Here is a 26,242-nt window from a genome sequence, read left to right as displayed (position 1 = left end):
CACCCCACTTGGGGAGGTTGTGTTTTCATAGGATATGTCTATATTCAGCTTGTAAAGATCTATAATTATGAGAGCTTGCATTTATGGAATAAATGCCCACACCAACCAAGTGATGGTCACAGTCTTATTTTGGGGATGGCAAAATTAGCCTCAAAACAGAATAAGTACTGTTTCTATTGTTGAAAATATAGCTGACTTCCTTATTACATTTGTTTTCTTTATCTTCTTACAGTATATGACAACTATGTTTCCATACGTTTCTTTTTTAGGCTTGCTAAAGTTCAAGAAAATACTATTGCTTCTTTAAGAAATGCTGCTAGTCATGTAAGTGAACCTCTCTTGAATAACTTTGGATTGTTGATCCGAAAATAGAAAAGTAGAGAAATGTGGGTCTGGGGAGTCTCCTCCAGTTTGCATAAGTAGGTTAAAAAGGGAATGTTTTATGCTTTTTCTGAATATGTTTCTGAATATGTTTCTAAGTGAAGATGAAGTATCTCTAGGCATTTGTATTTAGATTCATGGTTACATTTGAGGTGAAAACAGTGAAATCATAAGCATCCTATTTTTGAAATAAATTCTAAGTGATGGGGGCAAGAAAAGTGTTCCCCATTAAGCATTGATTTTCATCAGCTGAATAATGTGCTCATTCAGGTACTCCCTTTGGAAATAATGCTTATGGAAGGATTTGACAGTGATTTTATATAACGCTTTAAAAAAATTTGTCAGTTTACATCCTGCATACCAACTGGATTACATTAAATTTCTTAACTGCTTTTATCCAGTTATAAAGGGTTAGAGTCTGTTTTTTAGCTTTTAGTTCTTTTCAGCAGCTGCAGCTTGGCATTTTTAATCAAGAATCTGAGATTCCTGTCCTTCCTCCCACTCCTCTGTACCTGATTGAAAAACCATATGTTCCAAAGTTAAACTAGTGGGAAATGGAGGAACATCTTATTCTTTTATTTCCACTTTTCCCACAGTGTCCTCCACATGCTTTAAACTTTGCTTTCTTAACAATAGTTCAGCAAGTAAACTTGATTCATCTTATATTCACTTTATCACTTATAAATGGGCAAACATCCATTCTAAAACATACGTTTTTCATATTTTAATGTTTCTAAAATTGGGATGGGTTTTACAACTTTCTTAACTTTTCATCATGGTTTGATTAGCAGTTTTTTTTCCTCTTAGTGGTATATACAATAATGATGCATTTTATAATTCATGGCATCTTTGATTATTGTAATTGTTTATTTTTTAAAAAATATTAATAGTGGATAGTTTTGTCTTTGTGTTGAAAGGATAATATTAAATCTATGAGTATTGGGTTGTAGTTCATTATTTGGAACCTGTTTTAGTTCATTGTAGCTAGCTATTCTAACTAAACATTGTTTTATTAGCTGTAAACATGTGAAGATCCCTGTTAAAGAACTTGCAGGGTCTCTGTTTTTTGAGCGAGGATTTCATTAACCCCTTCTGTATTCTGATGAAATCCTTTGTAACTCATATGGATCACATTTTAGATCCATGTTAATTATTAATGGTTAGTTTGTTTTAATGTTAAAACATATCTTTGACGAGGTTTTGGTCTGTGCTATTTCCTAAAGCTCACACATGAATTTTGGGATCAAGTTTTACCTCTTAATAAAATATTCCTAAAGGATTGTGATCATGTCAAATTAAACATATAAACTAGAAAGCTAAAACTTAATATGTTTAATCATTGCAACTATTTAGAGGTAGTGGGGTTTGTTTTCTTTGGTAGAAATAGCTTGTGTTATTGTTGTGTTTACAGTAATAGAAGGAGTTGAGCTTATTTCCTGCTTCATAAGTCATCAAGTAACTCACCTCCTTTGATTCTAACCTGTCATCCATGTTTACTCACAAGTCGAGCAAGGGGTGGAAATGTATCCATCCATTCTTACACAGTACTTCTCTGGGCCACAGTAAGATTACAGGATTCTGAAATCTTGTTAAGTTTTATCCCAGCTGGCTTACTTTCAGTGAATGCACAAATTTGTATCTCAGTTTATGTTCTCAGTTTTTATTTGGATTAATTCACATGTCAGAATGGATCTGACTTTTAAAAATATCCTTAATTCTAATCTTGTCCTCCTTTCTTCTATTTAGTCTGCTATTGGGAAATTTGTCATCTGCGTCATTCTTTTTGCCCATTTCTGTTCTCTCTGTCTTTTCAGCAGCAATTATCGTTTCCTCTTTGTTAACTGAGGTTTTGCTAAGAATGGCTCTGGTGTGCTGCTTAAGTGCACCAAGGAGCAGAGCTAAGAGACTACAGCTTATTTTTTCCCACCTCATCTTTGAGGTCCAGCTGTCCAGCTAAGGTAGCAACAAGGTGTGAGGTAGCTCTGTGCTGCAGGCTCCTGTTAAGCTCCATTTCTGTTAGTAGCAGTCGTAGAGGTGACGCACCTGTGAAGGCTGTTGACTGCCACAGAGGGGTCCGGGGTGTGTGCGAGTGAATCAGTGCCCATTTTTTTTCCAGGAAAAAATTGCTGTGTGATTGGAAAGAATGGAAAATACTTGTTTTAAGAGAAGAAATTATTTTTTAGAAAAAGCTTAAAGTGTAGCATTAAATAATTCATGAAGAAGTTTTATGTTTTTGTGTGTAGGTCTGTTATTTTATAGAGAACAATGCATTTCTATAGCCTTGTAGTTTTAGATGTACTGTGGGCCAGATAATGTTTTTCAAATACATATTTCCTTTCTTTCTGTCAGGGTGCAGCGTTTGTAGAATTTGACGTACATCTTTCAAAAGATTTTGTGCCTGTGGTGTATCATGATCTCACCTGTTGTTTGACTATGAAAAAGGTATGTTGAAATTCTTTCATTAAAAAATATATGTAGTTATTTATTACATAGAGCGGCCAGTTCATTTTCTTGGTAAGTTACTGCCAGTCCCTTCCTCTCTGAAGCTCCTACAACATTGAGAAAGTAAGGAGACAAGAATACTAATGTCCTAGAGTAGGGTCTCAGTATTGCTGAATTGGTTTTTGTATTTAACAAAAGGACATTCTAGGTGGTTTCTGTATTAGTCTGCCACTGTCTTTATATTGAGGTAGGAGAGGAAGTTATTAAGAGTGTTTGTTTTCTAGGCTCCCTTTTATTTCTACTTTAAGCTTTTCCTCAAATTAATAAGCTAGTATGATTTGGTTAAAGTAGAAAGAGCTACAGTGAAAAATAAAATTAGAAAAGTGCTTTGGGTTCAGATAGTGGAGGGCCTCAGAGAAGCGGATTAGACTTAGGAGCTAGGGAAATATAAAAGACTTTGGAGCCAAGAGGGAAATATTCAGAATTAAACTTCTAGATTAAAATTTCGATATCTGGAGGACAGAGAATAGAGACAAGAGGGACAGTAATATGGGCCAAAGGTAAGGTAAACCTGAATTGGAGTGGAGACAGTGAGAATGGAGAGGAGGGCATGATAGAGGAGAAAGTCCAGAAGGAGATTTGAAAATGCATATAATTGCTTTAAAATTGTAAGTGTTGTATACATAACACTTATTATAATTGTGTAGCGCTTAAACTTCAGTATACAAATTAACCAAGTGATTTCTCAGATACTTAAACTAGGAGGGTTCACTTGGCATTTTCTTTAAAAGTGTATTAGGTATCATTTTCCACGGAGTTGATTTAAAGTTAAGGCTAGTTGGCTAACATGTATAACACTGCAGCGGACACTGCCTGTTGTAGTATAAGTAGGTGACAGGGTTCCTGGCTCTGTCTGCTAGTGGATCTAATCAGTCATATGGGTTTGGATTACTCTGATGTATAGAAAAGGGACCCTCACCTCTTGTGAACTGGTGTTAGGAGAGGAAGGGAAGGAAATGCACCTATTTGATGACAGAAGTAGAATAACAGTAGAAAGGGAGCAGGTTATTTTTGCTGTGGGGAAACATTAAAGCGAAACGAGGAGTGGAGTGGTAAAGGACCTTACTAACCAAGATGAAGGTTATTGAATCTAGTTGTAATTTCTAAAAAATCTATGAGAATTAATTGAAGAGTGTTACCGATCCCATCTTTTCAGCAGACTTTGTCTTGTTCTTCAGTTGAATCTGGATAAGTTAATTGGGGAATGAAAATGACAGATTGTATATATTTTTAGTTTTAATTTTCAAGCTGGTATTTTCCAATTAAACTAATAGTTCATAAGATTATGAAATGAATATAAATCTTCCTTTCCCCTTTCTTTTTGGTCACACTTCCTTAATAGTTTCTTATGTGTTCCCCCAGAAAAACTATGCATATGTTCATACCATATGTACATGAATGAATATAAAAGTAATGGATTTTAGTATATTTGTTGGATTGATGATTTATTAGTGGTACATTAACTTATTTTCTTTAGAGGTGCCTAAACAATGTGATATTTGATATGATATTAAAATCTAATAAAACAGTTTTGCTCATGGGGAAAACATTTATAATAGACTTCCTGTTAAGTAGTACTGCTTGTAGGTAATCAGACTTTTTTTTTTTTTTTTTTTTTTTACAATTTCTGTGGCTTTTTTTTAACCCAACTTAAATTTAAAAGGTTTAGAAAAGTTTAGCTACTTATTGACAGAAATTAATCCTTACATAGTACTTGCATGTTGATTTCCTAGTCACGTAGCATCGTATATGGCAAATATAATATACACAGCATGGCAGGAAGTAGGGGAAATGACTGACTCTGGCTTTGTTTTCAGTGTCTTTAGGACCATAGCTTCCTCCCAGCTGTTTTTTCTTCCAGGCACTACCACCTACATTAAAAACAAAAGCCAGAATTTAACAGCTGGGAGATGGTATTAGGTGAGAAGGACTCACCATGGCCAGCAATCAATTATTTTCATCATTCAATAAATTAAGATATTAGGTCTGTAAATTAAGATATTAGGTCTGTATGTAAACATTCAGTAACAATTTGGGGCCCATTTTTATTTTATTTTCAGAAATTTGACGCTGATCCAGTTGAATTATTTGAAATTCCAGTAAAGGAATTAACATTTGACCAACTCCAGTTGTTAAAGGTAGTAATAATGCATAAAATGTAAATTACCTTTTACTTTTAAGACTCTGTGCTTGTGTATATGGTAATGTTCTCTTTGCACATGGAGATGACGATATATTCAGCATGCATTAGAGCATATGCTTTGGTTTTCTGTTCTATTAGGAAGAATGGGTTTGTGCTACTCCATCTGTCTTCTCTAACAGTTTCCATGGACCCCCCTGGTTTTTTCATATGTGTTGGGGCTAGGCTATAAGTCTTTGGAGGCCATAGGGACTAGCTAACCCTTCCCATGCATAATCTTAGGTTGCCTCTGGTCTGCTTTAGCCCTTTTTTATATAAGTGTCACTATTTTACAATTGGCTTTTTATGCTATTATTGGTTTTATACATATGTTACTAAGATCTTTGTAATTTTACGTGATCCTTCTTCCTATTCCCATGAGATACCTAAATAAATGATTGAGTATAAACAGTTTCCTAACTTAAGAATTTTTACATTCCTCTTCCCTGTTTGGGCATTTGATCATGATCTTATGTGTATGTATGAATATATAAAATATATACCGTTGTTAGTGGTTATTCTTATTAAACTTATAATTCTACATTTTATAGTTTTCTCTTACTTGCTAGCTTTTCAATGTTAACCACATCTTTATAAACTAAAGCTTTTTGTAAATGATTGCTTTATGTGTGTGTGTTTTCTAGCTCACTCATGTGACTGCACTAAAATCTAAAGATGTGAAAGGTATGTACCAATCTGGAAACACTTTTCATTTCATAGTTAGCATATATATGGTATTTCCTTATCCATTTTAACATTTTCTGGTCATTTTAATGAATGTAATACTGGACTATCCAAATGCAATTTTATAGACATGAAGGCTTTAACTTATATGAATCTTCAAGTGCATGTGTCATGTGTATAGTAACCATGATTTTTTTGTTTTATGAGTTTTCTTAGTTTGATGATCAAAGTTCTTTATAATTTTGTGCCTATTAATACCAATCTTTCCAACATTCTTACCATTACAAAGTAGAGACTATATATATCAAGCATAGAATTTGGCTCCAGAACCAGGAGTTTGAATCCAGCTCTAACATTTATCAGTTGTGACCTTGGGCAGGTTACTTTTTTTGTAGTTTACCTGCCTACAAAATCCCTTTGTAATTCCACTTTACTTTTTTACTGCCATGAAACTTAATAGTCTGTGCCATTCATTTGAAGTTTAGTGTATCTTTTTTTGTTGTTGTTCCCCTTTCTTCCATCTCCCCCCCACTCTAGTTCAGGCTGTTGTTTCTCAGTCTAGTTGTGTAGGACACAGCTCCCTGGCCCATGCTAGTATTAGGAGCCTTGCTCTCCCTGCCAGCTGAGGAAGTCGGTCACCAGTCGTCGGTCGGCCGCTCACAGCAGCTCACGGCAGCTCTCGACAGCACCAGCCACTCATGATGGCCGCTGGCCACTCACGCTGGCCACCGGACGCTCCTGGCAGCACACAGTAGTAGCCTGCGGCAGCACACAGCAGCCTGCGGTAACTCACGCCAACCTCTGGCTGCTCATGGCAGCCCAGCTCCAAGGAGAGCTGTTGTTCACAATCTCAGCTGTAGAGGGCGCAGCTCACTGGCCCATGTGGGAATCGAACCAGCGACCTTGGTGTTAGGATCATGGCACTCCAACCACCTGAGCCACTGGGCCAGTCCCTGTATCATTTTTTTAACCCTTTATTTTTATATATGTCCTGTCTCTTCAATTAGAAAGTAAACCTAGTTGAAGATGGGAAAATTTTTTTATATTCCCCAAGACATTTACAGTACTCTGTAGATAGTAGGTACTCACTAGATATACATCTGCAGTTGTGATAACAGGATAGTTGGGATGCCTTTGTCAAGAAATTGTAAAGTGCCTAAAGACTTCAAAGATTATCCCCAGAGCATACATATGACTTAATAGGCTTATAGTTCATGACTGTTCATAGTAAAATGAATTTTACCTTTAATTTATTCAACTAGAGAATGTTACATGATTTTCTTTGAATTTTTAATACATGGGATTTTTTTTTTTAAGGAAAGGAACGTTTGATATTTAATTTTTCTCTTGGAAAAAAATTCTTGTGTGTCACGAGATGTGATTTATTTTGATTAAATGGTAATGGTAACTTTAGTAGCTATAAATTCTCTTAATTTCTAACTTTTGAGCTGATTTTGGTATTTCTAATAGAAGTCTTAGCAAGGTGGCATAGCTCTTATTTACATGGAGAAATAACAAATCACTGGTTGTGACTACTTTTTGAAAGTGATATTACAACTTTTATAAGAAAATAATTACTTTTGGGGCCACTAACTGTGGTGCTTCTATTAAATGTTGCAAACTAGTCTTTATAAAGAATGCTTATTTAAAAAATGGGGATTTAATGGTTAAAAGCAGTAAATACAAGCGCCTTCAAAAAAATAATACATATGAAAGAATCTCGTAATTACTTCAGCATCTCTTTTTTTTTGGCCAAAGAATTTAGGAAGATCTTAGTGATACAATGGTATTTTATCTAATTTAAAATTTCAGAATCTCTGGTTGAAGAAGAAAATTCTTTTTTTGAAAATCAGCCATTTCCCTCTCTGAAGATGGTAAGTTCCTTAGGAAAACTAGGGCAAGGCTATCTCATTAATTCTGTTTTATCTGAATAATTAATTTTGGTCTCTTCAATGGGCACTAAATAGTTTATGTCAAAGACAACATTAATATAAACTTGTCATCATTAATGCTTTTCAGAGAACATACATTTTTATGTGGTATATCTATGCTGCTTTTTTTTTTAAAGAGTAACTTAAACCTGCTCAAATGAATAAAAATTCCCACCTCCATGGGTTAATTTAATATGAATTAGGAAATTCACATATTTCTGTATATAAACAGGAAGGAGAGGGCATGTAAAAGGGTATGGGAGAGGAAGCTGCAATGGTGGGAGGCGTTTTTTTACAGTATTTTAAACTGTTCATAGCTTTTGGAAAGAAATGAGATTCTCCAAAGAAATTAAGTATCCTGGTTACTTAAAATGAGACACAAATTTCAAGAATTCACTCTGAAAAAGTATAACAAAAACTAGAATAAAGATTTTAAAAGTAGAGAAAATTCAAACCTGAATCCCTTTGACAACATCAGGAAAGCCTACATGGACACCAGACACTCACCTTGGCTTTTGTTCCTACTGTCTCCATTTCCTAACTTCTACTTTTCTTCATTGCCTTTTTCTGGTGATGTCAGTAGATCCTAGGCAAAAATAGGTCATTTCACTTTATCATGATTATGTTAATCCACCCTACAAAACAGATGCTACAAGAGAGCTCCTAAAATGGACATTGTCGTAGTGCATTTATAACATGATTTGAACAATTTTTCAGGTATTTTTGAAGCTAGCTAAGTAAAGTCATTCCTTCTAGTCCAAATTCTGAATAATTTGGTTCTTAGAAATCTCATGATTCCTAGACTTGTGATTTCATAGATCGGAAAAACAGTTGGTTTGACAACATTTACTTAGCCAGATAAGTTAAACACACATACTCATTTATTCACTCACTTTGCCGTTGCTATAATTCGTGTAGCTGGTTAGTTTAGACTCGGGGCTAGATCCCAGGTCACCGACACCCAGATTATATTCTTACAATTATGTTGTTCTGTTAGTATGCTTTATTTGCTGTTATCAAACCAAATATTATATATATATTATACGTGTTAAATGATTTCTAAACTTTTGAAATAAATTGAAGTTAAAAACATATCTGTTTCAAATTTATTTGGCCCTGAGCATATTTATGCATTTGCCTGGCCTTCATGTTTGAAAACTAAACAAGTCAGCTCTTTGTAGGTTAATAAACCAGGCTTCATATTTTCAATGTGATTTTCTCATTATGCTGCTAAAATGGTCTTATTGCAAAGTGTCTATATAGTTTAGATAAGTTGACACCATATTATTTGTTCATTTATATAGTTATAGCATTATTTATTTATGAGCCTTGGTATGTTCTGCCATTTGCCAGTAACATCTTTTCAAAGAGTTCCATACAGCATGGTATTTGTTAAGCATCACTACCTTCAAAACAAGATAGAAATCATGGATTTTCATATAACCATGTCTTCATATAATAGATTGACATACCTGAATGAAATTCAGAAAATATAATAAATGTCGTCTTAAATCCATGAGGTTGCCTAACTTATTACAGCTCACTTCGAATGTCCAGTAGTAATGGTGAAAAGGATTTTAGGTTAATGATCCATCTTTGTAGTAGTAATGATCAGTTACCACAGTGCCTAAGAGTACTGCTTTCGCTGTTTGATTTCTTTTGACTTTCTTATTTAACTTAATCAACCAGATTGTCAGTTTGAGTATGAGAAAAGATAGTGGTTTATGCTGAAGGCACCAAATTTTATTCTTGCAAGTTATATGTTTTCTTATAGGTTGCTTTTTGTAATAACTTGGTTTTCCTTTTTTTTCTTACACTACCATTCATCGCACCAAAAACAAACTAAAATTCACCACCAACAAACAAAACTCTAGGTTTTAGAGTCTTTGCCAGAAGACGTAGGGTTTAACATAGAAATAAAGTGGATCTGCCAACAAAGGGTAAGTAATTCTATATGTAACACATTCTTCTCCTCCCCTCACCCCCGTTTCTTTAAATGCATTCATTCCTATCTCTTTGTTTTAATGGAATAGGTGAAACTGAAAACTTACTGTGGCTTCTTCCCGCAAGCACAGCGCTTGTTAGACCTACTTATTAAAGCATATTTTATGCTAACTTATAAGTACTTAAAAGTAGTGATGAATGTATTATAGTAGAAATTTCTATTTATATATATTTTATGTGCACATTTATATGGATGGTTTCTGGGCATACTTATAAAGTGAACAGTGAGAACTCTGTACAGTCAAAACTCTATAACTGATTAGTTTTTGTTTTCTAATTGTCTATTTAAACACATATCTTAAATAACTTCCTAAGCATTTTTCTGTAAGTGACAGTAGCTAGTAATAATTAACCAGGAAAAGAAATTTCTGCAAATGTGTTTTAAATCACTCCCAGATTTAGTCATTCTTTTGTTCAACAATGATATATTGAAAAGTTGCTATGGACCAGGCATTTTCTGGGTCCTGGGGTCAAGTAGTGAACAAAACAGAATAAAGCCTTGTCTTCCTGGAACTTACATTCCAGTCGGAGGAAATAGTTAACTATTGAATGTATCAGATGGGGATATGTGTAAATGAATGGAATGCATGGTAAGGGGGTTGATTAGGGTGGGGAGCATTGGAAGCAGTTAATTCAGGTATCATGATTAGGCAATTGGAACAATATCCCAATTTGTTTTCGTTAGAATAATCTATAACTGCCCTCAAACCATGCCTCCTAAGTAACCATTTATGATAAACTGGTCCTAGTTAACATAGTAAGTGCTCAACCAGGTTTTTCCTAATAAGTGATTTTTAATTTTCTGAGCTTTTAGATTTATTTTAATCATGAATATTTATAATATTTAATATTTGAATATCAGCGACACTCTTGGTATTTTAGCTATATTTAGAGAATTATTTTTATTCTTGAGGGTACTTCATATGCCTAAGATCCAAAGAATGAGATTTTTAACTGGTAATTCATAATTATTATACCAGGGGTTTTTCATAATAAGCAAATGAAGTAGAGTCCTTTTGTCCTATAGTTTATCGAGTTTATAATATTTTAAAAGTCATAGTAGATTGTGAATTTCCAGAGTTTTAGCTTTTGTTAACTTATAGCAAAAATCTATTGATGGTATAATTGTATTTTGTGTATAAGTATGTCTATTGAATTTTGATAGCTGCACTGTCACCAAGTAGATGTGTGACCTTGGGCAAGTCACTTCATCTTTTCAGGCCTTTGCTTTCCTCATCTGTAAAATAAGAGTTGGATTAGATTTCTCAAGGTTCTTTTCTAGCACTGTGATTCTAGGGTAGGTAATGGCTTTTGTTTCTCTGTTTATTTCTTCCACATAGGATGGAATGTGGGATGGTAACTTATCAACATATTTTGACATGAATCTGTTTTTGGATATCATTTTAAAAACTGTCTTAGAAAATTCTGGGAAGAGGAGAATAGTGTTTTCTTCATTTGATGCAGATATTTGCACAATGTGAGTATTCTTTTATTTTCTTCTCCTATACTCTTAGATTGTAGCTAGGACTTAGGGTACAAAGATTATGGTTGGAATGGGGTAGTGTCCAGACTTCACCCTTGATTTGTCCTCTCAGTCAGGTTATGTGTATTCTCACATCCCTTCAGAAGTACCTGCTGGGATGCCCTCTACTCCTGTGAACTCCGCACTCACTGCGTCTTAGCGCTTCATGCCCTCTGTTTGCATATAATATCTTTCTTACCAAATTGTAAGCCCCCAAGGGCTTTCTTGTTGCCCATTTCTGAGAGTATTTTAGCTCTTGTATAGAATAATTACATTTTTTTCTATTTTGACCGAAAGGCAGTATGTATGTATGTGTTGATGGTGGTTATATCTCAGTAATGGGATTATGCCTTTTTGATGTTCATTTTCTTCATATATTTAGTATTTTCTAAAGTTTCAAAATAGAATATATTATAATTATCTCCCCAATGAAAAGTATTGTTTAAATTGTCCTTTTCAGGGTTCGGCACAAGCAGAATAAATATCCCATATTATTTTTGACTCAAGGAAAGTCTGATATTTATCCTGAACTTATGGACCTCAGATCTCGGACAACTGCTATTGCAATGAGCTTTGCACAGTTTGAAAATTTGCTGGTAAGTTATATTTCAATTTTTTTATTTTAATTTTTTAAAAAATGTTTTAGAGTAGTAGTAAAGTGTCGTGTTACATTACACATCTAATTGGTTAGTTTTGACCTATGCATAACCAGCAGATAGTTCTGAAAAATGAGCGTATTACATCTCAGAATGAAAAACAGTAACATGAAAAAAAATATGTATTTTCTTGCAGGCCTAGGTTAAGTAAGTTTTGTAGTTTAGTTTTCTGAATGAATTTTATGAATCATCTAAAATGGTTAGACTGTAAACTTGTTTGATAAAATAAATTGTGTAAGAAAAAGCTGTCACATTTTCTTTCCCTGCCTACTCTACTTTGGAGAGTACTGATCTAGAGTATTACCGTTTAGCATTTACAGTTAATAAGTTACTGTTTCATGACTACCTTATTTTTCTTCCTTTAGGGGATAAATGCGCATAGTGAAGACCTGCTCAGAAACCCGTCCTACATTCAAGAGGCAAAAGCTAAGGGACTAGTCATATTCTGCTGGGGCGATGACACCAACGACCCCGAAAACAGAAAGAAATTGAAGGAATTTGGAGTTAATGGTCTAATTTATGATAGGTATTTGTTTGTCATGAAAAATTTTCATGGGCTGTTAGGAAACAGTTAGCTTTCATATAAAGTTATAAATAATATTAAACTTGGTAAAATTAAAATTCTATAGCTCAGCCTGAAATTTATCTTAACATTTGTCGGTGGAATTTTTTAAACTTTGGAATACAACACAATCACTTGGGAAGCTTATTAGAAACGCAGGTGACTGGGCCCTAAGCCAGATAAACTGAAGCATCTTGTGGATAGGGGTGGCTGTCTGTCCAGACCTCTTCTTGGTGATCTACACCACTTGCTTGGTGATCTCATCTAATTCTGTGGCTTTTCATGCCTTTATATATTCTTAAATTTTTATATCTCCAATTCATACCTTTCCCCTTAACTCTACATTTTTATATCCATTTATTAATACCTGTTCTTCCTGGTTTTAGCATAAATGACAGCTCTGTGTTTCCAGTTTCTCAAGCCAAATCCTTGGAGTCTTTCACGACTGTTCTTTATCTCATATCCCAAACCCAGTCATACAGAATTTCGTTTATTCCATCTTCAAATATATCCTGAATCTATCTACTCACCATGTTTACTGCTGTCACTCTTCCTTAAGCTACCTGATTTCTCATGTGGATTATTGAAGTAGCCTGCTCACTGATGATTGCTTCTACCCATGCCTTCCTGCTTGCTGTCCTCAGAACGGCGGCCAGAGGGAGCCTGTTAAAACTCTCCCACTGGTTTCCATGTCACTTAGATGAAACTTCCAGGCCCTTACCTCTCCCGCAAAGTCAATTTCTCAGTAAAGCCTTCCCTTAATATCCTAATTCAAATAACAAGCTCTACTCACAGTGCACTTCCTGTCTTTTCTCCATAGCATTTACCACCACCATCAGATACACCCATACACATATAATATTTTACTTGTTTATTTTCTGCCTGACCTCCCCCGCCCCCAATATATCCACATAAACATAAGCTCTGTGAGGGCAGGGTTCTTTGCCTATTCGTTTCATTGCTGTATCCCCAGAGATTAAAACAATGTGTGATACAGAGTAGGAGCTCAAATACCGGAGATGCCAAAAAATGTATACAAGTGGACACTTTGGTCAGCGTTGCTCAGCAGTAGTTCGCCATAATCAGAAGTGTCTGGACACTGATGGTAACCACTTTGAGCACCTCTTGTAATTGTAGAAGTCAAACGTGACTTGTATTCATCTTTATCAGTATATATGGAGTATTACAATTTTAATACAGTTTTCCTTTCTTAAAATGTGTATACTTTTTTTTTGGCACCCTCTGTATTTGTTGAACAAATCATTTTTTTTTCTTTTTTTTTTTTATGATATAAGCTTAAGAGCCACTAATCTGAAAGGTGAAAAAATTGCTTACAACAAAGAAATTGGGCGGTTAGAAGGGATGTTATTATTTGCTAGTACTTGAGCAGCATCGTGCAAAGAGTAAGTGATGAAATCTTAAAAAATAATTTTAAAAAGCATTAAAAAATACTTTCCTTGGATTTAGTTCATACTACTGTTTGTCCTGTAAAATTATGTCACTTTCTTATTCTTTTCACTATTTTGTCTGAGTCAAGTTTTAAAATTGCAGCCCAGATAATGCCTGCTGTCCTTCTTAACTATTTTGTTAATTTTGCAATAAGTTGCATGGTTCAGAGCTCTTTTTAATAGACAAATTTCGATTAATTAAGGGAAAATTGAAATTTTAAATTAACAATTTGAAAGAAGTATTGGCTTTAGCAAATTTTTGAAGAATATTATTTTGAGGAAGACGAAAGAATGATTGCAAATATTTTCAGGCAAGAAAATGTATTGTGAGGTTATACTGTGTATGACTTTGTAGGGTGCACAATTTTAGGCATATACTTTATCTCCAGGGCCTTACTTGGTTGGAGCCAAATACTGAGATGTAGTGGAGAACAGGAAGTAGCTATGTGATATAAAAGGTGGTAAGAGTTCTTCCAGGCCTGGTGTCAATAAGAATCATTTTAAAGAGGAAGGATTGAGCTGGATTGTGAGTGTGGGTAAATTCGCTTTGACTGGATTTGTGTTTTAGGCTGAGGCTAGAGCATGAATCATGTAGAACAGTGTTGAAGGTGTGTAGGATTTTGAGGAGACTCCCAGCACTGGGCTCCTGCTAGGGTCTGGTGACAGGTGAGGTGGATTGTGTTAGAGTTGGTTTTTACCCTTGAAAGTTTTATTTGTATTTTAATCAAAGAAGTACATACGTATGTATGCATGACTGCTTATGTGTGTGTATGTTATATGCATATATATGTATATGTATATACATATATCTCAAAATGTAAATAATTCTGTGAGGCTTACCATAAAAACCAGCAGTCCCGTATACCTATCCTTTTCATTGTCTCTAGCTGAGTTCCTGTGCTCTAATTTTTTTAGCTGTTTCTGCTGGTATTTAATGTGTTTATGCTATAATTTTTTCATTATCAAATTTTGACATTGTATAGAAGATTTGAATGATTAGTGATTCAGAGCCTTTGATTCATCTTACATTGGAGAGAATTGTGATGAGGATGGGTATGTTAGTTTATCAAAACTAATTTGTTCTTTTCTTTTACAAAGGCATTAATACACAATAGATTTCCATTTCATCATGGTTTTGTGATATACAAACTGGTATGTTTGATTTGCTGATATTTGGCATTTTTGCATTTATGATAATAACATAGCCTTTACCTTTCTCTAATGGTTTGGTTTTGGTATGCAGATAATACTTGCCTCAGAATAAATTGGGCAATGTCCCCTCTTTTTATTAAAAAAATTACTGTGCTCAAATGATTTAAAAAATTACACTAACAAGACACCCACGTTTAAAGAATATTATCATTAGATTTTCAAGTCCCCCACGTGCCTTTCCCTAACTCTAGTTCCTAATCTCCTCCCTCAGATTTAACTGCTTATCAAAGCAGTTAATATTCTCTTTAAAAATGTTTTAAATTCTTATTTCTCAACATACCATATTGCTCAACATACCATGTAGTTTTGAATGGCTTTAATCTTTATTTGTACTTTTGTTGCATGTAGCTATGATCCGTTCATCTTTGTGGCTGTATAGCATTCATGGCTGGATGTCTCTACCAGTTTACCCTATTTGAGAACATTGAGGTAGTTAACCAAATATTTACTCTTAAATCATTTGCCGTAAACATTGTTGACTAGGTCTCTTAGATTACATGTGTGAAGTTTCTCTAGGGCAATTACTTTCAAACCTTTTTGACCCCAACTCAGTTAGAAATGCATTTTACATTGCAATCCAGTGTACACAGAGATAAGTATTGTGGCTGGGCATAAAATTCCATGCTAGAAATCATTTTTCTTTAGAATTATAAAAGCATTTCTGTTGAGTGTAAAACCATGTTATTTCTTGTTCCCTCACTTGTGATTTCTGTTTCCTATCTGGAAGCTTGGAGAAGAGAGTCTTCTTTTTGTCACCAGTGTTCTAAAATTTCATAGAGTTGGGTCGTGGTGGGGTCTGGTTTCACCCATTGTGCTGGGCACTTGGTAGCTCAGTCTGTTGATACATGTCCTTGAAGATGTGAAAATTTTCATGAATTATTTCTTTGATTTTTGTCCCTTCCATTTTTCTGGGGGTTTTTTGTTTTGTTTTTTTTTCCTTTATAGAAATATTTTCGTTTGCATATTATACAGTCTTGGGCCAGATTTCTAACTCTTTATCTTTTTCTATTTTCTATCTTTGTATTTTTGCTCCACTTTGAAAGATTTCCTCAACCTTATCTTCCACCCATTCTGTTGAGGTTTTCACGTCTGCTATTGTGTTTTTAATTTCCAAGAACTGTCTTTTTTTCTTTTAATGTTCTTTTTCTGTATATGTAACATCCTGTTTTCCTTCAGTGAAAGCACTATTTCCCTGAACGCATTAAGGACTTTATGTTTATTCTTTTGGAATTTTCTTATCTTTTGCTCACTATCTTACATGTTAGAAGCTGTCTTCAGATGTTTCGAAATCATTGGCTGCTTTGCTTCTCCTGATAAGCATTCGGAATCTAAAAAGCTTGTTGGAAGTTCTGAGTGTATTAACTTGGATTTCACTATGGAATGAGCTGGTCGTCGTACCTTTGATGTCAGTAGGTTTAGAACCTCACTTTTTGGCTGCTGAGATTGCTCATCACATAATTCATACACTGTACATGGAGGATCCAGGTCTGGCTGCCAGGGTTCTTGGAATCAAGTGAGGGAAGGGAGCTGGGAAAGGGAGGGCATATCTCTGTGTAGCGTTGGTTATGTGTATGAACTGTCTCTAATTCCGCTGGTGCTGACGGTGGTTTTGTAAAATGCCCCAGCCCTCACCTGGTCTTGTTCTCCATCACAGGTGATTTCCTGTTCAATTCTCAAAACAACCTTGGTCATGGGGGGTGGGGGGGAGGGCGCTGCTAAGTCAGCCACTTAGCAGGAAGGGAGCTGCTTACTGTTGCTCAAAACCTTCACCTCACCCTCCCTTTTTTAGCTCCTCTCCCTTTCACTCCCAGTTCCAGAGCAATTTGGTGCTGCTTTTAACTCGTTGTTCTTCTACTGGCTTGTGATCATCTATTTTTCAGTTTCCAAAACTTTGTTGCTGTGTCTCTGGTTTTTCCCATATTCATGGATTTCTTTTTTTTTTCTAAATCCCTTTGTTTTATTTTTAACAGGATATAGGGAGAGAGTAAAATTAGATGTTCTGTTCAGTCTAATACCTTGACCCAGAAGTCACTTTTCATGTGTGTGTGTGTAAATATATATATATATATATATATATATATATATATATATATATACACACACACACACACACATACATACATATATATATACATATATACACACACATATCTTTAACAGAAAGCCTTTGTTTTAATATAGTCAAATATTTAATAGAGTTAATACATATTTTTATCTTGTTTAAGAAATTCTTTCCGACTGTGATGTCATAAAGATTCTCCTGTAGTACCTCATAAAAGTTGCCTCGTTTTCACATTAAGACATGAAAGGCCATCCTTTCTCTGCTGATCTACAGTGCTAGTGCTGCCATCGTCATATGAGGCTTTTATTTGCTTTTGACTCTGGGTACAACTGCCAGTACGACACAGCGCCAGGATAATTCTCACACGGGTGTGCAGTTCATCTCATCCTGGTCTTTCGTGCTTTCAAGTCAGAACTGAGTATGAATTCCAGCTCTGCTCTAAATAGCTTCTCATCTGTAAAATAAGACATTGCCACCTCTCCGGCTGCAGGATGCCCAGATACCCCAAGCTTGAGGCTGACACTGCCTACACCGGGAAGGGGGAGGTAGGGGGGCTTGGCTCTCCTCATCTTTCAATAAAGCTGTTGGTCTGACTCAAAAAAAAAAAAAAAAAGACATTGCCAGTTGATTGACTTGGAGAGAAGATTCTTGACGAATCACTAGTAAACTACAGATTTCTCTTTCTGATTCAATTGCTTTCTCATCAGCTCTTCTGCATCAGGGTACAAAAGGAAATGCTGTTATTCTGGATTATTGGAAAGACTAGAGAGAAGAAAAATATTTTTAAGTAGAATTTATGCTTACGTCTTTTTAAAAAAGAGGACGCTTGTGATACGGATGTTCTAGGCATTTTGTAAACAAATTCTAAAAAGGTTAAGTCAGACAGGTCTTAAGTAAACCATAAAATTATCCTATTTTATGTGTTTTGTGTTTCTCTCATCATAGGATATATGATTGGATGCCTGAACAGCCAAATATATTCCAAGTGGAGCAGTTGGAACGCCTGAAGCAAGAATTGCCAGAGCTTAAAAGCTGTTTGTGTCCCACTGTTAACCGCTTTGGTCCTTCACCTTTGTGTGGGGAGCCTGGTATTCACGTGGATGCCAATGGCATTGATAATGTGGAGAGTGCTTAGTTTTTATTGGGCAGTGTCCACTCACTTGGGGGCATGCACTACTCTTCCTAATATTCACTTTTCATCGTTGAGCATTGTTTGTCTATGCCTTTTAGGTTTCTCAGTCCAATTAAGCAATAATGAAGTATTTTACTGTTTCACTACAGTTCTTGCTAAAATTTCAAGTATGCTGTTTAAATCAATTGGCCAGGTATAATTACCAGTCATCTCATTACAATGAGAAAATTTATTGATTGGTAAATATTTTAAACTAAATATATAAACGTATAATGTTAAACAAATGTTCATTAAAAGCATAGCATTTTGAAATTAGCTGTATAAATATCTCATATTTACACTTCTTACATCTTTTCATTCAATCAGGTCTGAAATATTTAGCACTTGAGGAACATGACTATGCATAATTATACCTGACCACGGAAAAATAAGTACCTCAAATGCATGCATTTGCACTGGTGATTCCAACTGCACAAATCTTTGTGCCATCTGTGTATATATGTATTTTTTACATGGATTGACATGCACATAAACCATTTTCATTCAGTATGAACCTTGAGGCTGCTGCCATTTTCCACTTAATCAAACCAATGCCTGTGTAAACAGCCTTGAGGTGATCCTTGAAAACTTGTTTCATGAGTCTTTCAAAAGTTGTATTGCATAAATGTTAAAATTTCAAAATGCTGCAGGGTAATTTAATGTATAATATATTAGCAGAAGTATGTATTGCATACTTAGTAGAGTAGATCATTATGTATAAATTCTACTCAGTGCATGCTTCAGTTTTAAGCATGAGATTGTACACGTTTACTGTAAGTCCTTGCATCTGTGGTGCTAGGTGAGTGTGAGAAGGTGTCAAGGACTGAAAATATTTTGTTGCCTAAAAAAAAAAAAAAAGCCTGTTTGTAGGCATTTTAAATATGCTTATTTTAAGTCTCTCTCACTACCTATTACACACCGTTGCTTTATGGGTTTGTTGAGTGTGTGTGTGTGTGTGTGTGTGTGTGTATGTATGTATGTGTGTTGTATAGTAGTTAAATCTCCATGCAGAAAAATAAATGTCCTGAATTCTCATAGTGGTATTCTTTATTGGTTAATGTATATCATGCATGTAATTTATTTAGAAATGTAGACAATCCTACTAAATGTATATGCATGTTTTTTAGGGCTATGCTAAGGTTTCTTTCATTAGAAGCAGATTGTTTTGGCATAACTGTAATTTAAGAATGAATGTTAAATAAAATACACAGATTTATATTCTTCATTATAAAATGAAATTTCAAGGTTTTACTTTTGTAGAATTGGTTCTATAATATTATTATGAAAAATTGGAATTTACTATCTGTGTGAAAGGGATGGCTTATTTTCATCTACCTTTTACTGGATGTTCCTCATTAGGCAAATTATTCATGTATTGACATATTTTGGTAGTAGCTGAGAACCTAAGACTTGGAATTAATACATTGTATCTTTTTATTTTTTAAGCCAAGCAATGGAATTTTGGTCAGATCTTAATTGTGTGACAATAGGCTTTAAGATCCTATGATATTGTGTACGTAACACAGACATTTAATAGAAAATAGTTTCAGGAATGGAGTCTTCTGCAAGGGTTCTATATATTTATTCCACCTTGAATGAGATTTTCCAACACTGGTGTGAAGTAGGTACGTTTAGAAAATTCCTGAAAAAGAATTAGTTTTCTTCATTTGCAGACCTTGATTAGCCAAATGTGTATTTCTAGTCCTGTTTGTTTGCTCCTCTTCTCTATGCCTTTCAAGTTCCAGCTCCATTTTGAAAACTTGCAATTCATAAAGAGAAGGAAGAGAGGAGTACTAGGAGAGAGAGATGGGTTTCCTGAACAGAGTAATTTGCTGAGAAGAGCTTATAGTGATTGCAGGTAGAACCTCACCACTCACTTTCTTTTCTTTCTCTTCCTGACCTTGTAAACCAGGGTTAGTAGATGATTAAAGCATAGCAAGCCGTGGCTCCCCACTTCTATAGGACTAAGTCCCGGCTTCCATATCACTAGTTGCTGCCCTGTATACTCTGCTCCAGCCACACTATATCTGTGCTAGGCCCTGGCCATGCCCTGCTCCTCCACTGCTCCCTGTCTACATGTAGCCAAGTGCCCTCTGCGTAGAAGCCCTTCTCCCTGCAGAAGTTTCCTCCTTTAGCCATCAACCCTCTCCCCTGAGCCTTGCTGAACCTCCTTCAGGAGGGATGAATCCATCGTTTGTACCCCATAACTGTATGTTTATGCCTTAGTCATGCCATGCATCATAGTACATTCTAGGCAGGCATAGTGATGCTTGTCTCACCTACCAGGATGCGGACCCTTCAAGGGCACGGACCTTGACTTACTCATTTTTATTTTCACAGTGAATGAAGCATAGGAGAAAATGAATGTTGAAATTATTGGGATAATATAATTTATATCAAATATCCTTTTGAATTAAGAGATTTAGTGATGTTTACTAAGATATAGACTTTGAATTGGTTTACATTTTGACAATTGGAGTAGTTTGTTGATGTCATAGAGATATAATGTTGAATTATTTTATATTTTCTGGAAATTGAGTGAAATGTTTGCTAAAACTCCGCCATTCTTCTCTAGTATTTTCTACTCTCTGGAATTATGTACTGTTGACTGCAGGTAGGTGTGAGGAATGCAGTTCTTTTCTGTGTCGCTAGTGCCTGAGGGCTACCACAGCCAGCCCTAGACTTTACTCCCATCGTTCCTTCTGATGCTTGTGTTCTCCCCTCCAAACCCCATGCGCCTGCCTACCTCAATCCCACTTTCCTTGTCTGAAATGCCCTCTCTCTCTCCCTTCAGTGTCCAGCTCAGGTTCCACCTACTCCATAAAACTTTCCTCACTGTTTGGTCAGAATCTTGATGCAAACAAATGCAGACAGCCTATAAATCTCACTACTTCATTTTGCAGCTGAGGTAATAAACCCAGAGTTAACTGACTTACCATGTTGGGACTAGAACTGGGTTTCGTGACTATGCTGTATTCTTAAAGTCGCTGCCTTCTGAATTCTTGTGGCATTTGTTAGCTTATGCTTTCTTATAGGCCAACTTTTTATATGCCTGTTAATAAGATTGTAAGCCCCTTAAGGGCAGGGACTTTGCATTTCTAGCAGTACTGTAGTGCTCTATACTTAGTTATGAACCCGATAAATAAATGGTGATGGCAACAATCCTAGTTTCCTACTTCGGATTGTTTCACAGTATAAATACAACTTGTATGGCATGTTTAGCCATATTGTCTGGAATATGTGTGTTTGCATCTTTACACATGGAGTTCTCCACCTCGATTGGTTGGGTCACATTTCTGATGGGTTGCTATAAAGCAATTTTCTGAATGAGGACAAGTGTGGGGGATGAGTGGGGAGAGTTATGGGAATAAGGTCTGCTTTTCCCCCGAGGCCTTTGCTCCTTCCTGGGGCAGTACACCTAAATCCTGCAGCTGGTGGCCTGGTAGTGAAGAAAGTGCTGCCTTGGATAGGACTTGTGTGACCTGTGGGATGGCTCTTCTGATGGATCATCATTGCCCTTTGTGCCTTGGCACTTTCTCTTCGTGGCTTGACTGCATTTTGTCACATTATTACTGGTTTGGTACTCTAGGTTGACAGTGGAGTCCCGTTAATTTAGATTTTGATACAACTGATTTGTGTTGTTAGGTTTGGATCATGTACTTTCTGGGTACAAAGCAAAATATACTGGAAATATTGCATTATTTTGGTGTTCATGAGTGGGAATTCATTCAGATATAAACTTAGTGATTTTATATAGTTTGAGAAATAGATTTGAAATGTTTAAAATGCAAGAGAGCATATGATTAAGACCATGTGAGTATGTTATAGATAAGGAAGAGAGGTCTTGGGTTGGAACAAGGACTTGATGAAGCTCTCGAGCCCTTACAGGATGGGGTGGGGCTCAGGGTGGTGGGGAAGCCAGTTTGGGGCATTGCCTTTGTGAACTCAGGCTAGGGCACTGTTCATGGTGTGGTCAGGGAGAATGAAGGCGCCGGCCTGACAATGGAGAGGATATTTGAATGTCAGGCTTTGCATCCTTGTAGGATATGAAAAGTTGATTCATTTTAAATGGAAGTGACATTAAAATGAAAGTGGATTTTAAAATAATGAAGAAAGTAGTCTTAGTACAGGAATAATAAAAGAAGTACAGAGATTAAATTTTCTAATTCTCTACTTGATTGATCTGAATATACCTCTGCCTGTTTCCTAAGAAGGTAGAATTGTTGATGAAATGGCTGAACTTCTGAAAATTACTTGCAAAGGCAAATTATATAATTTCACAGGAAGAAAACTAAAAGCCCAGTAAATGTTCCGTGACATCTCATGGTTTCAAATGTATCTCTCTTCAGCCCAGACCTCTCTCCTAAGCTCCAGATTCACACATCCATCTCCACTTGGAGGTCTAATGAGCATCTTACATTTAATGTACCTCAACTATACTTTTCTTCCGTCCATCAAACCTGCTTCCTCCCATCCCACCTCCTCCAGTGTTCGGCGTCTCAGTAAGTGTACCTAGGAATCTTCTATGATTTAACTCTTAACAGAAAACTTGTGATTAGTATAACTTTATATTATGTGATAGGTCAGTTGCCCATTCCGTTTTGATTTTTTAAAAATTCTTCCACATATTTCTTTTTCTTTAATAATATGAAACCAAGTGCCAGAGAAGTTCTTGTGGGATTTTGATAGTGTTGAATTGATTTTCTAGATTAATGTGTGGGAAGGATTAATATTTTTAAAATATGAAGTCTATCCAGAACACAGTATTTATTATTCTACTTCTCCATTTCTTCAGAAGTTTTATGTTTTCCAGTAAGATGAGTTTTTTTCATTTAGGTGTATACTTTTAAAAGTTTATTCCTATATATTTTAAAAACTATTTCTCTTATGAATTGGTTTTTTAAAAATTCCTGTTACATTTCCTTAAATATGTTCTTCACCAATAATGGCAGTTAATTTTTGTTTATTTTATCTCCAGCGACTTTGCTGAACTCAACTAGTCAAAATAGTTTGTTATTTAAGTCTTGGATTTTCTAGATAGTTGATCATTTTATCTGTAAATGTATTTTTCTAATTTTTAATAACAGGTCTTTATCATGTCTTATTTCATCAGCTAATAACAATTGTAGGCATACTTGTTTTTTTCCTGAGTGTCATGGGAAGTAACTATGGTGTCTGTTGAAGTTTCTAGTAGATAACACTTACTAAATTAAGGAAATTTCCTTTTCTTAGTTTCCTAAAGGATCTCTTCTCCCCAAACACCCCGCCCACCCCCCAAGGGATAGGTTTTGAATTTATCCGGTGAGTTTTTGGAGACTTAGAAAATAATAATTGTTTTTTATTTATCTATCTTAATGGAATGAATGAGGCTAATATTTTTTCTAATGTTGAATTATCCTTCAATAACTGGTACAAAACCTATATATGAATGATTTTTAACACTGGTTTGCTAATTTGTTTAGGATTTATTATCTATAATAAATGAGATTGACTTAGTTTTTTAATGCTATTTATATCTAGTTTTAGAGACAATTAGGATAGCTTTATAAAAAGAGTAGCTTTTCAGTTTTTTTCTATTTAGTGGTACAGTTTGTATAATCATCTCATTGAAGGTTTGATAAACTCTCCTATAAAACATGCATATTTTCAAGTTTTTTTTATTGCCCATACAGTTTCTTTAGGTATAGTCTGTTCATGTTCCCTACTTTTTAATGAAATTTATATTTCCTTGGGAAAATCATCCAGCTTTCCTAGATTAAAAAAAGTTTTTTGTATGTAAAGCTGTTTGTTGAGAGAGAGAGAGAGAATAAAATCTTCCCTTGGTGACTTTTTCTTGATATTTTCTCTGGGTAAGGGGCTGCAGTCTTAGATTGGCAAATATATATCTTTTTTTTTTAACTGAGCACTAATAGTATTGAGCAGTGTTTTTACTATTTCTTTAATTACTGCTCTTAAATTTAGGTGTTTTTGTTTGTTTATTTGGGAATATTGGGGAACAGTGTGTTTCTCCAGTACCCCATCAGCTCCAAGTTGTTGTCCTTCTATCTTAGTTGTGGAGGGCACAGCTCAGCTCCAAGTCCAGTCTTCATTTTCAATCCGTAAGGGGTGCAGCCCACCATCCCATGTGGGAATTGAATCAGCAACCTTGTTGTTAAGAGCTCACGCTTTAACCAACTGAGCCATCCAGCCACCCCTTAAATTTAGTTTTGTAAAATTCTAATTTGGATTATTTTATGCCTTTTCTTGCTTGAGTTGATTCTACCTCATTGTTAAATGCAGTTCTGGTTCTATAACAATGGAATAATAGAGTTAAATTAACCTTAGAGAAATACTGTTTTAATAGTATGGGAAAAGAACTTTAAAAAAAAAGAAAAAAGTCTGTATTCCTTAGTACTGATGTTTCTATATTAATAGAAATATGCACTACATAAAATAAAAACCTTATTCTAATTGAACTGAATTTCATTATAATCCCTAAAAGCGTAACCAAAACCAAATATTTTTTGAGGGCGTGGGAAGAACAATAAGCAGCTTCTGTCTTCAACATGCTCATTATTTTCCTGAGGTAATACATGTTTTAAAAATGAAGAGAGCAATAGAAAGGTCACCAAGCTATACCTAATGTTCATTTAATAACCCAGATCAATCCTACCACCTCCACTTCTACCAAAATGGCTGTGGTTTGACCTGTTTTATTTTTCCTAGTACAGATGTGATTTGAAGATGGGGTTCCTTAGCTAAAAATATTTGAAATGTCTATTAGACATGTAAGTGGAGCTGTGTATCTTGTATTTTGGGTGATTTCCTCAGTATTGTCTTCCAATTCACTTACTCTTTCACTATATCCACCTCATTCTGTTTATTGCATTTTAAATATTAAACTTTTTAATTTCCGAGATTTCTAATTGTTTATGTCCATCTGATTTTATTTCCTTTTTTCCCATTTTTATTAAATAATTTACAGTCCTTTTTTTTTAACACAAGTGGAACTTTCATTGATCTCTTTAAACATTCTCGATCTATTTTATCCTTTTCAGGCTGTTCTGGAATGAATTCCTGTTCTGATTTTGTTGGTTTTATTGGCTACCTTCCTTAATACTGAGTTTCCTCCTGTATTTTGGAGTTTGGGTACACAAGATCATATTTCTGTTTCTTTCCTTCCCTCTTCCAACCTCTGATGGTCTTGTGGTTGCTTTCCTTAGCTTCAGGACCTCAATCTAAATCCAGGTATATGATTGTACCTGGTAATTACTACCCAAAAGACACTGGGGACCCACTCCAGAGTCACGAGGTGGCATCATTTTGATTTCTGGTTCAAAGAGGATTATTTATTATCTATCTATCATCTATCTAGTTTTCTCTGTCTGTAGTCTGCTTATTTTTTCCTGTGTGTTTGGAGCAAAGATTTGTTTGGGTTTTTTTGTTGTTTATTATTTTTAGCATTAAACTCACCAAATCATCATACAGTGTTAAAAATCCCCACCATCTCAGAGGACTATGTTGTAGGTTCCTGCTCCCCGGAGGGGACCAGAATTAATGTGGAGTTTTGTGATTCTCCAGCTGCCCAGCAACTCACCTCCTACTTTTGGGTGTAGCATTTCCTTTTTGGGAATTCTCTCTCCCCTGTTGGGTACAGTCTTTGGGGAAATGTAAAATAAAGAATCCTCCTTTCCCCCAGCTAAGAGCTGGCCGCATGAACAAAGCCAAACCAACTGGACTCGCTCCTGGGTTGTTGCATGTTAATCAGAGGAATCAGAGGATAGGACAGGCGTTTAGACTGTTTTCATTCCAGGTCAACTTAAGTGGGTTCTGCAGCGAAGCCCATAGGGTCTTCCTGTTTCTTGTTCTTTCTGACCTGACAGCTTGGTCTTCCCTTCAATTCTATGAGACCCCCCTACGCCCTTCTAGTTAAAGTTCCTTCTAATATT

At 35.4% G+C, this 26,242-nt stretch overlaps 1 protein-coding gene across 13 annotated transcripts in view; it reads left to right on the top strand.

Annotated features, from left to right (window-relative positions):
* The window catches only part of GPCPD1 (glycerophosphocholine phosphodiesterase 1), a 50,701-nt gene extending 29,152 nt beyond the window's left edge, over nt 1–21,549 (top strand). For 8 of the 13 annotated variants that reach the window (XM_081033391.1, XM_081033393.1, XM_081033395.1 and 5 more), the window contains 10 exons: nt 270–324; nt 2,731–2,823; nt 4,944–5,021; nt 5,707–5,746; nt 7,559–7,620; nt 9,552–9,617; nt 11,022–11,158; nt 11,664–11,799; nt 12,225–12,385; nt 18,089–21,549. In XM_081033391.1, coding sequence (XP_080889517.1) covers nt 270–324; nt 2,731–2,823; nt 4,944–5,021; nt 5,707–5,746; nt 7,559–7,620; nt 9,552–9,617; nt 11,022–11,158; nt 11,664–11,799; nt 12,225–12,385; nt 18,089–18,278 — 1,018 coding nt within the window. In that variant the 3' untranslated portion in view covers nt 18,279–21,549. Of the gene's footprint in view, nt 1–269; nt 325–2,730; nt 2,824–4,943; nt 5,022–5,706; nt 5,747–7,558; nt 7,621–9,551; nt 9,618–11,021; nt 11,159–11,663; nt 11,800–12,224; nt 12,386–14,967; nt 15,022–15,429; nt 15,511–18,088 lie in introns of those variants that run through there. The other 5 variants (XM_081033399.1, XM_081033402.1, XM_081033401.1 and 2 more) reach the window with 2 other exon arrangements.
* Nucleotides 21,550–26,242: the final 4,693 nt, after the last annotated feature.

This window comes from Rhinolophus hipposideros (assembly GCF_964194185.1).
Source record: "Rhinolophus hipposideros genome assembly, chromosome: 22".
Classification (NCBI taxonomy): Eukaryota; Metazoa; Chordata; class Mammalia; order Chiroptera; family Rhinolophidae; genus Rhinolophus; species Rhinolophus hipposideros.
The sequence above is the reverse complement of the archived record's forward strand: the minus strand, read 5'-3'. Positions and strand labels throughout refer to the sequence as shown.